At 37.7% G+C, this 13,282-nt stretch overlaps 1 protein-coding gene across 1 annotated transcript in view; it reads left to right on the top strand.

The window, feature by feature from the left end:
• Positions 1 to 477: 477 nt before the first annotated feature.
• The window catches only part of helz (helicase with zinc finger), a 36,326-nt gene continuing 23,521 nt past the window's right edge, over positions 478 to 13,282 (top strand). The window contains exons 1-12 of the mRNA XM_088419844.1: positions 478 to 498; positions 5,182 to 5,412; positions 6,255 to 6,291; positions 7,176 to 7,300; positions 8,028 to 8,084; positions 8,391 to 8,442; positions 8,728 to 8,803; positions 9,342 to 9,540; positions 9,939 to 10,046; positions 10,484 to 10,625; positions 11,289 to 11,444; positions 11,551 to 11,821. Of these exons, the coding sequence (XP_088275970.1) occupies positions 5,200 to 5,412; positions 6,255 to 6,291; positions 7,176 to 7,300; positions 8,028 to 8,084; positions 8,391 to 8,442; positions 8,728 to 8,803; positions 9,342 to 9,540; positions 9,939 to 10,046; positions 10,484 to 10,625; positions 11,289 to 11,444; positions 11,551 to 11,821 (1,436 nt within the window). The 5' untranslated portion in view covers positions 478 to 498; positions 5,182 to 5,199. The remainder of the gene's footprint in view (positions 499 to 5,181; positions 5,413 to 6,254; positions 6,292 to 7,175; positions 7,301 to 8,027; positions 8,085 to 8,390; positions 8,443 to 8,727; positions 8,804 to 9,341; positions 9,541 to 9,938; positions 10,047 to 10,483; positions 10,626 to 11,288; positions 11,445 to 11,550; positions 11,822 to 13,282) is intronic.

Here is a 13,282-nt window from a genome sequence, read left to right as displayed (position 1 = left end):
ATTTATTCATAATTTTGTTGTATATGATTGCATCGATGAATGATTATTTTTGGACCAATTAACTGAAATTGGAAAATGTCTTGCGACCCCTGGCGGGCACAGCACTCGGTGGGGTAGTGGGGAATGAATTTGGAGCGAATTATGATTGCTCGATAGAAAACGTGCAAGGTCTCATAGTCAACTTCAGATTAAATATTTTAGAGTTTACCTGTGCCGTTAGAGGATAGTGGCAAAGTGGAACATACATGTATTTCCCACTCAACATTTGTGAACCAACCATTTCAGGCTTATTCTTAGTTTTATATGAAGTAGTTGAACCTCACAGTTAGTATTTTAATTTTTACTCTGGACGAGACTGACTTTTTAAACAAATGGATGTCACAAAGTGACACTAAACGCAGGAACCCGCACTCCCTCCAACCTTCAGATCAGTCGATCCCATGATCCTTTGCGCGAGTCTGACAAGTGGATCCAAGATGGCGTAGAAAGTAAAGCTAGGTAAGTGTTGACTTTCCATTTTCAAACCTTTTAATTTCTTTTTTATTTTGATTCCGATGCGAATAATTTCCAATGCGCATTATTAGGAAAATAAAGCATGCTTGGATTTTATGCGTGGACAACAGCGCGATGTCATATACATTATATGCGCCAATATAACGTAGCGGAATCAGAGGCCCAAACCCGTTTTGTTTCGGCGAACCCAGCTAGCCAATTTAGCTTGCTAACATTAAACCAGCAGCCTGCTACTCTTTATTCGAGCAGTTAATGTTTGTGCTGCAAAGATGCATGTTTTGACAAGTGAGCAAAATGCAAGCGTTTCCTTCCCTTGTCAACGCCATTGCAGTTGTGCCTGATAGAAACGCAGTGCAATGGGGACATTTTCGAGGCTTTGAAACGTCACCGTTTATCATAGTCAAAACAAGTTTTCCTCACTAAAGACTAAAGTAACCTCTTACACCACCACCGTTAAGTGTAAAAGTGCTTATAGCCTTCTCAATCGGATCAGACGTGTCGTTAATTTTGAAAGTGCATCATACTGTTACGATAAAACGAGACCATTTTTTTTTTCACCCTTTAAGCCCGCTGGTCCGTTATTTCAACACCAAACATAAGAATCCTCCCACTAACTAATGTCTTGCCGTGCCATTCATACGCTCTTAAAAACATTCATCTCAACCTTTGTATAGGTTCACAACAATCACAGACACAGAAAGAGTTATAGTGTCACAATCATAAATACACAAACACAATCATCACTTATACAGACATGTTTGGTATTAGTGGATGAGAGTGGAGCAATTCTGAAGTCTCTTTTGACTGAAGGGGCTTGGATCGTACACTAGACGTCTCATCACAACATACATGATGTAACAACACACTTGTTTAAAATAGAATAGTTAACTAATAGTTTGTCCATTGAGCGATTATCCTGTTCTATTTTACTGTCTCTTACTTAACTATACTTTTTTTGTGCCAACTCTCATCCTTCTAAGTATTTTATACTTGAGGTGTTCAACACATTTTTAGCGGGGCGGATCTACACAGTCGGCGAAGTTGCAAAATAATAAGCACTCATACAATGGTATTATGATGCTCAAAAACATGAAATGGTAAAGGGTGGAAAGTACAAATTTAAAGACGCACGATGGAATATTTAGAGTTTACTGGTGTTACGCCAACGCAGCTCGCACACAAGCGTCACATAGACACCATACTTTGGAAGCATGCGCCCAGCAAGTAAGAGACCAATCCATTACAAATGCAATCCGATGGTTTCAGTGCATAATAGTGCAGAACCTGCGATTATTTATTTAAGAATCAATTTTGATTCTCATGGGATCTATCACATTATTGGATTGGTATCTGCCACTATCAAATTCCAGCTCTTATTTTTGCTGAACCATCCAATGATCTGAAGAAGAATCCGCTTCAGATAAAATAAAATAAAAAAAAAAGAGGTACATGCACACAACGACAATTAGAAGTGTACATCACATTGTCCTGCTTGCAAGTGTTGCAAGTAGAAACATTACAGTGGTAGATTTTTTTTTTTTTTTAAATACTTGCTCTGAGACAATTAGGAAATGTTTTCAGTTTCATGTTAAATAACTGACAGGCTGTAATTGAACAGTTTTCAGTTAAACTAATCTTTGATCGATTAATAGCTGCAAAAGGTATTGTAGATGTGTCTAGGTTTTACCAAAAGGGTTTGTTATAACTAAAAGTAAGAGTTACTAGAGTTTAGTTCAAGGTTGTCAATTTGTAGCTCCCTTTTTTTTTTTTTTTTAACCAGTAGGTCATATTGTACCCTTCCTATCTTTGGTGGTATGAAAGGAGGTCACATGTCCATTTTATCACAATCTGTGGGATGTATCTTCACTTGGCAAGGGTAAAAACCTGCATATCATTGGAGGCAACAAAAAAAGTACTTTATAAAACTTTGTAATCATTCTCTAAATGTATTTATCCCAAATGAACAAAGTGATGTTTGTTGCAAAGGAGACGATGATACCTGATCTGCTTACTGTTCCTCCTCCAAGTTTTCAAAGCATCCGTGAGCAAGATCAGCATTGTTGTTGGACTTAGTGCTATGTAATCAATGTAGACAAAGCTGTATTTATGACCACATCCGCAACTGTCATTTTAATAGTACATGCTCCGCCAATCTGATTGAATTAATCAAATTGGTCTATATTTTTCATTCATGATTGGCTGTAATGTCTTAAATGTTGTCAATGATACATGTCAATAATATGCTCTTATGAAAAATGAAACGACCACAGCGTATCCCGCATATGGATTGACCTGTGGCACCTCCACTGAATTTTGGCTGCTACTAATCGATTGTTGCACTACTTGCCTATGTGTAATCAGTGTATCAATGTTGTTTTGCTGAGCAGAGATGGCAAATTGATAGTTTGTTAGTTGACTAATCACTAGGGATGGGCAACCACCAATACTGAGTCTCAGTATTGTGCTGATACCTAGCTTTATTTCAAAGTATTGGTACTTGCAATGGCAGCCGGTAATAAATAGTATCTGCTACTCTCTTGGAGTTTTACCATCATAAACTAGAAATGGCAATTTAGAATAATAGAATGTTGGCATTTTTTCACTAAATGTTAAAGCAAATGCTGTTTTGGAATAGGTATGTTTTTTGTTGTTGTGTGACAAGTGACTAGTAGACTTAACTTCATCATAGTAAATCATGGCATATTGCACCAGCAAGCAGGCTCTTGTATAACTCTCATTATCTCACACCTTGAATTCTTTCAGGTTTATATACATTAATAATGAAGACAACTATGATGGCAGCAAGTTCTCCTTTTATTAAACTTTGCCCAGCATTTCTGGCATGTTTAATTTGCCCAGCATTTCTGACATGTTTAAAAACAATGAACTTAAATTGAAGGCAATTTTATGGTGCTAAAACCTTATTGCAATCTAAAAAGGAGCCAAAAATTGTACACGATGCAGTTGCCCTAAAAATTAATGTAACTATCCATAAATAAATAGTTGTACTAGGGCTGCACAATTAATCAAGTTTTAATCGCGATCACAATATTGGCTGCCACGATTATTTAAGCTGATACTTTTTTTTTTTTTTTTTTACTACAAGTTTAGCACTACCACCAGAGGGCAATACATTGCATGACAAAAGCCTCTTATGTTCTCACCTTAATATATTATTTACCAGTCTGAAATGGCGTTGAGTTTCTTCTTCCTAATGACCTGATATTTACAGTGCTAGCTGTCAATTGCGACCCACTTTGAAAAATCCAAAATAATTGGAATATAGTCGGTTTGAAATCACTGAAAATGACATTTTCATTGTTAATTGATTAAAATTTGCTTAAGCGTAAATAATGCGCTTGGATCTAAGTAGGCTTATTTTTTCATTGGTTTGGGACGTGATTTGTTTATTTCATTAGAAGTGTCACGGGACATATAAGAAAATGCACCACCTGTCAAACCAGGATATCATAGTGAAAACCAAACTTTTTGAAGAAGTCAGCCAATCCTTCAAAATAATCTGTACTTATGGTACAAGTAACATAAGACACAAACTTCATTACTTTGCTTTTATTTTGACTTTCTTTTCCTGAAGCTTAGTCACATAACAGTCAACCAACTTGATTACCTTTGGTTCTCAGCGTGAGCAGCCTCCGTTGTGAGCAACACAGTGCTGGTCTGAAATGAGTCACCTTCACGCAGTGTTGCTTGGACATCAAGTTCAAGCTGTCAATTCAGGGCATTTAAAAAAATATATCAACAATCAAGTGATGACTGCTGTTTTTTTTTTTTTTTTTTTTCCCCCAACTGACGCTGTCTGTTTTTCTTAATTGATGTTTTTTTTTTCGTCTTATTTTTCCTTTTAGTGCATGCTGCATGCCTCTTATTTTCACGCCCAGCCTTCCCTCTTTAACATCTGCATCCTGTCCACTATCACATTGTCCTTTTTTTATACAAGCATCTTGTGGGCAGGAAAGGTTTTCAGTCAAAAGGAGGGCTCATCGATGGCACTCAGCAAGATTTACAGATTTTGGAACTTAATGCACACGTCTGACTCGCCACATCATAAGATGCCTCGTTGAGTTTGGTGATAATTTAAGACTGTTAAATGTGCCTTATGGCCATAAAAAATATGCTATATACAATATACGAATGCCCCAAATTACTATTACTGAGCATCACAGGCAAAATAAATAATAATATTAATACAAATTTAAAAAGTTGACTCATTAAATTCTAGCTATTAAATTCTTTGTTGACAATTTTGGTTGGTGATGTGGTCTGGTCCAATTTGGGGGCGAACACATCTGGTGCTCTTTAGTTTTCATCAGTAAAGATGAAGATGAAGCCTGCTCACTCTGGGAATCAGATTATCAAGTTGGTTTTCATCACTATGCTTCTGGGAAGAACTTCAAAATAAAAGCATACCAATGCCATTTGTGATTGTGTTTTTTTTTTTAAGTGCCTTGAATTGACAGTTTGAACTTCATTTCCAAACTACACCCTGTGAACCTGATTGATTTCAGAACAGCATCCTCGAAGAACTTCAAAATAAAAGCTTACCAATGCCGCCTGTGTCATATGTCATGGGGAGTCATCATTACATGCTTCTATCTGTACGCATGTACCACAGTTAATGCCCCCCCCCTCCCAATCTCCCCCCTTCAGATGTTTTGTCCCTGAGTCATGGCGGACAGGAGCGCGGAGAAATCATGTGAAGATGCCAGCAGATCGCTAGCCAGGCGGGAGTATGAGGCGGTAGTCAGACACTGCACGGACACCTTGGCAGTCCTTGCTCCCCAAGCCCAATCCACAGGCGTTGTCCTCTCACCAAACTCGCCTGCCGGAAACATCCGTAGTCGCGCCCTGCTTTACCGCATCGCTGCCTTTCTTCAGTTGGTGAGTACAATGTTGTTCCAAGATCTTGTCATACACAGCAGAAATTAAGATAGTCTCTTGTTGAATCCTTAGCATTTATTATTTTCAAAATTGGAAATATATTAAATTTTGGACATGTTGAAAACCCGATGTTTTATTATGCATTTCCCCTGATTTTTGCATCAATCCATTCATCAGCAACTCGCGAACACAATAGAACTTTTTGTGCCGGCAAACCAATACCACCAGGTGGTACTAGCAATCAACCTTTGGCATTTGCAAGCCTTTCAAGGACTTTCATGATTGGCTTAGCTTGGACTTCCACAATGCAAAAGTATTCAAAACTCCCAGTACTTTAATTATGACATTATTCTTATTTAACTTTCATAAATATGTAAATATACAACGTAGTTACTTTCTTCCAGACACCCAAGGGTTAAATTTTATGATGGTATGATATTGTAGTTAATTTGTGACAAAACTCAGGACCCTGTCATTTTTTTTTTTTTACTGATCAAGAGGGGCTGGTACGAAGAGTGCAGCAATGAGCAGGGATGCTCGGAGATGCGTAAAAGAAACCACCACTTTGGGGCTTTTTTGTGTGTGTGTGCGGGGTGGGGGATATATAGCATTTTAACATTGGTAAGAGCTCATTTCTCTCATCTTGGTTCTCTTCTCATAACACTAAAATCATTTACTATACAATAATGGAAAACGATAAGCTGTATAATGATTGTGGAAGTGAGCCCATTGTGAGGCCAAGATAGGGATTCTCCGAACTTCTCTGAAGGCCTGATTCAAGCAGCATGTCTAACGTGTATATGTTTTAGCTTTTGTTCATTTTCTACTTTTTCTTCCAATAGAAAAAATATGATGAAGCAGATCAAGACTGCAAACATGGTAAGCAATTTTCTTGGGAAACTTGGCAAGATTATACTTAATGTGAAAAGTGGTTAAACATATCATGGCTGTTCAATTAAAACACATGGCGTTTGTTATTAAAATGGTGAAGTTACAGTACTTTTAGACATATTTCTTCATCATATTTTGAATGACATAACTGATGGAGTGGGGGTGGGGTGTGCGGCAACGAGACACGTGCAAGACAATGTACGCGTGCGTAGACGCAAATGCTGAAACTAATGTTGCAACAAACGATTTGAAGTTTCCGTGTTTTATTTATTTATTTTTTACACAGCTTAATATGAACTTGTCAAAAAGCCCTAAAAGTCATCATTATTGTCTGACACGCCAAATAGCTCCTCACATTTAAATCCCGCACGTCCTCTCCTTCCTGCTTGTCATTTGCGTGAACATCCTCATAACTTCCACGGGAACCATCCAATTTGTTTGAAATGGAGATCTAAAGAATTGTTTTGCTGAAACCTTCTTTACCCAAGTGACGACTGTCGCGAGATCAACGCGTGGATCGGTTGGTCTTTGCTGTGTTAAACAACTCCCACCTGCCGTGCTTGCTCTTGTATTTTTGTCTTGAACGGACAAGTAAATCAGTCTTTTCTTTTCTAGCCAAGTCAGAATGTTTTGCTCTTATTTGAAGATATTTTTTAGACCAAAAAGCAAAAACAAAAGCTTTCCCTAAAAAGTCCCTTGGGGGGGAAAAAAAAAAAATCACTTGAACCCATTATCTGCTTTTAAAAATTATTGGTGTGATGTACTTGTGTTGAAGAAGCCCTGTGAACACTAAATGTGTGCGCGGTGTCAAAATGTTATGCTTTTATTAATGACTGTGGCCCACACTTCTTGCCTTTTTTTCCCCAAACTAGTCTTGGAAGAAGACAGGACAGTGGGAGACTGTACGCTCCAGGCCAGCTTGAGCTCCATGCAGTTGGACGGCAGTCTGCAGGATGTGGCCAGCATCCTTTCAAAAGCCTTGTTTGGAGAGCCAATGGTATATTAAATAAACAATATTTATCATACATCATACATTGTTTGTGCAGAGCCATCTTAGACAAGGGTAAGAGGGTCCTACATTTTCAATATTTATTCATCCTAGTAAGGAATAGATGAAAAAATGTGTGTGCTTAATGGGTTAATGGTATTGTCAGGATTTCTCATAATCACAATTGGTGAAAAACCCAATTGCCCGAGTGTCCCTTTCATTAGCTTGTAAAAGTCGCAATGTTGACTTTTACAGAAAAAGTTAAAGAAAAATGTGGATCTCTCATTCTTTATGCACAAGTGATCAAAATTGCTGGTAACCTACTGATGAAAGAAAAACCTCATCATAAAGTACACATTTCCTATATTGTTAAGACCTTCCAATGTTTTGTGGTCAGAAAAGATTTAGAATTTTATTATGCTTTTGGTTCCCTTAATGTCTTGCACCAGGGCACTGTGACAGTTGCCAGCAAACAGACTCATCACTAGCATGTCGCCAAACACATTTTTAGAAAAGAACATGCAAATGCAAATTCAGGTGTCTGCATCGGGTTGTAATTTTATTTTGTTAATTTAGACTATTTGATTTCATCTCATGTCATGGACTCAAATACATATAAAAATACTATTGCTGTAACAGATCTTTGACCATCACTCTAACAAAACTTGTTCTTAAATACTTAATATAGCAAATTATTGTTGTCATAAAATTTATTTTCTCTTATCTGTCTTTACAGAATGGCATTGTTGCAAAAGACATATCCAGGTTAAAAATTCTGTTTTCAGAAATTGAGGTCAGTATGTAACCATCATACACCACATTGCCATGCTTATGGTTGTTTATTGTTTAGGCCTTTCTAACCAACTTTGGTTTGTTGAATGGTTCAGCCAATAGCCATTATGGCAGGATCTGAACTATTGACTTCCTCCCCAGTCTAGTTTTGTAGTTTTTTATGTGTGTGTGTGTTTTTTTTTTTTAATCCAATACTCATTTATCACGCTAGTGGTCAGACTGCTAATTTGGTTGTACTGTATTAATAGCCATTATGCAATAATAATCTCAGTCCACCTGACTATCACCCCGTCTTTTTGTCTGTCAGGCTATAAAGAAGAGTGAAATGGCACCGGAATTCACAGATGACCAGGAGGAGGGTGAGTGATTACAAAACCGTATTTATAGTGCATTTTACTGCTTAATTCAAACTTGAAAGGGTTAGCCATGGGTCCCAAGATTGCTAGTGATGTTAAAGAGAGAAGTATATTATTTATATGGAAACAAAGCTCCAGTAGGTATTAGTTAAAAGTAATTGATTCAGTCACATGGTAGCTAGAACTAAGTCCAATTCGGTAAAAACTCACTGAAGCACATGCCTTTGTGGTATGTTCAAAGGTTTTGGTTCAGGCGCATTAAACGTGTGAATTTGTGTGCACTAACAGAGATCCAAGATGGCTGGCAGTTCAGGCCCCCTCCTCGAGGTGTCACCAGCAGTGAGGAGTACACCCTCTGTAAAAGGTAAGAAAAAAAAATCATAGGCTTCAAGTGACTGGATTAGCAGTTTGGATAAGGAGTTTCATATATCAGACTTTTTTTTTTTAATCTTTATCTGTTGCTGATTTTTTCGAAAAGAATATTTTAAGAAAAAAAATTGAGAGAATTACCGTAATTCCCCAAATATAAGACACACCCTTAATTTTGTGGTCAAATTCTGGTATTTTCTATTTTAATGTTTATAAGACGCACCAGTTTAATGGTGAATGCTCTCGAAGTGAAGTGTATTTCATAGTATGACAAAAATCGCAAGCTTTAGCTTAATATCATTTGTCACTATTAGAATGTCTGTAAATGGTTTTTGAGAGTTATCCAGTGTTATCCATTAGCTCCCTTTTAGCATGCAAACATGTTCTATAATTTTATCTTTAAACAGCATTTAACTGTAAATATCTCGCTGATGAGGCAAGAGGCAAACCATCTCTTCCTAAGAGGAAAATCACAAAAAAAAAAATAATATTCAATTCATAGCATCCACCCCCACTCTACCTCTCCTTTTTAGGTACTTAGAGCAGGGTCTGTGTCGGTACGGGGCCCAATGTACATCAGCCCACTCGCAGGAGGAGCTGATGGAATGGCAGAAACGGTACGCATCACGGCTCATCCGTCTCAAACAACAACAGGAGAGCAAACACTTCACTGAAAATTACATGGAGACATTAATAGAGAAGTGGATGAATTCTCTCTCACCAGAGAAAGTGGTATGTATGTCACTCAATAGAAAACACAAAATACTATACCTTATACTCGTACTGTGCCTCGTGACCATGCATAATGTATGTTAAAAACGTATCTTTGCAGTGAATTACTTCAAACATTTCATCATACAGTATTGAGGTTTGAATTGGAGCTAATTATGATGCATAGCATGCTTGTGTCTGCAGCAAACTGACCACAGGCCATAGGTTTATAAGCCTTGGTACAATAGATAATTATTATCAAACTTGCATTAGTAATAAGTTATCAATCTGTTTCGTGCCTTTTGGTTCTGGTGTTTTCTGCAGTGTGACTGCATTATTTTTTCTGTAGAAGTGGCATCTAATAGTTAGGGTTTTCAAAATATTGTCGCAATTTCACTTTTTTGTTTTACGATTTCCAGCTTAGTGACTGTTTAGAAGGAGTCACTGTTAAAACCAGCACAAGCCTGTCTCTGACCGTCACCACCAAAAAATCATCCCAGTCTTGGACCTTCACACTGCTCTGCGAGGTAGGAAGAAAGGATTTGTTGGCCTAATCGGGTAGCAACACTAGACCAATTCTTGCTCAAATCTGGAAAACATTTTTTTTTTTGGTTCGAATCCCAAATAAATAATATTTTGAAACTAGAGTCTACTGAGTGGTGAAATGCTGCGTAGATGAGATGACATTGCATCATCTTGAATGTAGTTTGACTTCTCTCTAGCTGATATCAAATTGTTTTTTGACTGTAAACTTCCGGAATCCCCTGTGCACTTGTGGCTCACTATTGACAGCTTCGTTGTCAAGCATCACTTGCCTTTTTTTTTTTTTTTTTTGAGGGGGGATGTGCAGAATACAGGCTCAAGTTTATCATAAAATCCTGTGTTGGCATTTGTTTTTTTGTTTTCTCTCTTCCAAACCAAAGTACATATTTTCTCTTTTATCTGTATGTGTGTGCCCGAGCAGCCTCCGAGAAAGCTATATCGCATAGCCCTGCTCTACGATGCCCACAGACCACACTTTTCCATCACTGGAGTCTCTGCAGGGGAACAGCTCCAAACTGTGCCCGCTGGCTCTCAAGAGTGGACTTCACGAAAAGAAACTACTGGTATGTCATTTGGTATATGATGCCCAACAGTCAAGAGTATTGTTAACTGCCCAATACCCCTCTTGTACACATCTTTGATTATACTCTCAAATGACTTGGTCAACAGAGGGGAAAAACTGTTAGATACTGTAGTCAATCTTGATAAAAGGAAAGCACTGATGTATGGTAGTCAGCCAACCAAGTTTGGCTGTAGTTTGCTCTAATTTGTATTTGTGACTCCAGATTTTTTTTAAGTGTCTCTCTTGTACGTCAGAGTATGCTTTTGGGCGTGCATAATGTGCAAATATATTTGGGTGATCTATCATGGTTGTTTATTCATTACATAAACATAATGGAATGGTTACATCTCTTTTAGTGGATCATATGGCAGGCTGTATTTAACAACTGAATGTGTTGTATTTCTTTATCAGCAACCTTCATGATTAACTGATGCATACACAAATAAAGCTAGCATTGGCCTAATAGCCATACCTGATCGAAGTACCTGCCTGTCCTTACATATAATGTTTGACTGATCTCTTATACGATGCAATCGTACTTCCTTTTGTTTCTTCATACATATGTTGTTCTGAAATGGCATACAATGCAACTTAACTTTGTATGAAATGGTTATCATCTGAATTCAGTCCTTTGCACTCCCTGTCATTTTTGTGGTACTGACAGTGGCGGCAGACAATGGCATAGACCATTGTATCTACAAGGTGACTGTGGACTTCACTACAGAGATCTTTGGCACCTTCAGACAGACCATAGTTTTTGATTTTGGCTCAGAACCAGTGCTGATGCAAAGAATCATGGTAGATGCTGCCTCTATTGAAGGTAGGTCAAAAAAGAAGCCTTGTCGTTATTTACAAAATATGGTTTAAAAAAAAATGAAGCTACCAGTACATCATTTAATTTAAATCATTATTGTTTTGTTTTCTAGATATTGAACATTTGATGGCAGCAAGACAGCAGCTCTTGATGACTGCGAAACGTTGGGACTCTTGCTGTAAGACTATAGTTGGATTCACACCAAATGAGACCATGTGTGATCTGGAGCGCAGTCTTCTTTCCCGCTATCAAATCCCACTGTCAGCGGACCAACTCTTTACCCAGTCAGTTCTGGACAAAACTCTGACCAGAGAGAACTACCAGGCCCGGCTGCATGACCTTCTCTACATAGAGGAGATTGCACAATTTAAAGAAGTTAGCAAGTGAGTAATTGATATTTTTTCCTGTTGGCTTTTTTTTTTTTTTTTTTTACTTTAACTAGGAAGTGATCCAATTAGATTTACATCTCTTTTGCAAGGGTGTCCTGGAGAAGAGTTTACAGAAAGGAGACTTGAACATTGAGATCAGAATTTGACAAAAGTTCAGAAGGGTGAGAAACAGGAATGTCACCATATGAAAAAAAAAATAATGGCAATAACTCTAAAGCTATTTTCAACCTACCACAAGATGTCAGACTTGATCTTCAATGTGAATTCGATATTTGTTGAGCACGCCACACATTTTGACTTCCATTAAGATATAATAACATGCCAAAGGTGCTCTCAGACAAAGGGAATATTTTTTTAAATCCTTTCATGAGCCAACTTGATTTATTTCATCCATTTACCCAAACTCTTGAATCTACTGTGAATCTTATTTACTGGCAAAATCATGAAATATTAAATATAATGCATGTATTAGTTGGCATGCCACTTTACTTTTACACATTCCAAGTCCTGGCTTTGGCCTGATTTGGTCTGGCCTGGCCTCAATTTTTTTTCCCCATTAGATTAGGCGCCAAATCATTTGTGCGATTATGGCAGGCTGAACTGAAATGTGCAAGTCTCATAACATTTCAAGAGTGGAGACAAACAACCATTCATGCACCCAATCATACCTAAGGACAATATAGTGTGTCTAATATACCTGCCATGCATTTTTTTCGAACGTGAGAGGAAGCCACAGTGTCCAGAGAGAACCCACACAGGCTCGGGGAGAACCTGCCAAATCTAGACAGGAAGGCCGGAGCGAGGTGGATTTGAACTCAGGTCCCTGAACTGTGAAGCGGACATGCCACGAGCCGCCTGGATGAACATTTGGGTTTTTAAAAAAAAATCTGATTTATTAGTTAATTGGAGGGTGTAGACACCACTACTGAATCTTGTCTGTTGCTGCTCCTATTTAACTGAATGTTCCTGGCATGTGCTGCACCTACTTGCAAAGATTTTTAGTGCAAGCTTCACTTATGATCTATTGATCTGTTTGATGTATTGATGTACAGTATATGAAATTTCAAATACAACATTTTAAAATATTTATGTAAAACTCAATGTATACTCTATGTACTGTATGTTTATGGCTTTAGCCCCTTCTCCGCCAACATTATTTACTGTTTGTTTTTTGACAAAATCACATTTTCCACTGAGAAATCTACCTGTCTCTATCTACCTCTCTTCTCTCTACCGCACTCATTTTTTTCTGGTTCCCATTGTGGTTAAAACAAAACAAAAAAAACAAAACGAAAGAAAAGTTACAAAACATGACGTAAATACATTGGAAGTGATTGATTGGCTCGTGATAAATATGCAGCATGGAAAACTAGACTGGGAAAACCATTAACTAACGACGAACACAGGAAAACGAATGAAAAAGCTTTCGCTTTCACAACATTCCTTTGATTGACT

This window comes from Hippichthys cyanospilos, chromosome 7 (genome assembly GCF_059441005.1).
Source record: "Hippichthys cyanospilos isolate Australia breed blue-spotted pipefish chromosome 7, RoL_Hcya_1.0, whole genome shotgun sequence".
NCBI classification, from domain to species: Eukaryota; Metazoa; Chordata; class Actinopteri; order Syngnathiformes; family Syngnathidae; genus Hippichthys; species Hippichthys cyanospilos.
Note: the sequence above shows the minus strand (reverse complement) of the source record. Positions and strands in the feature narration are given on the sequence as shown.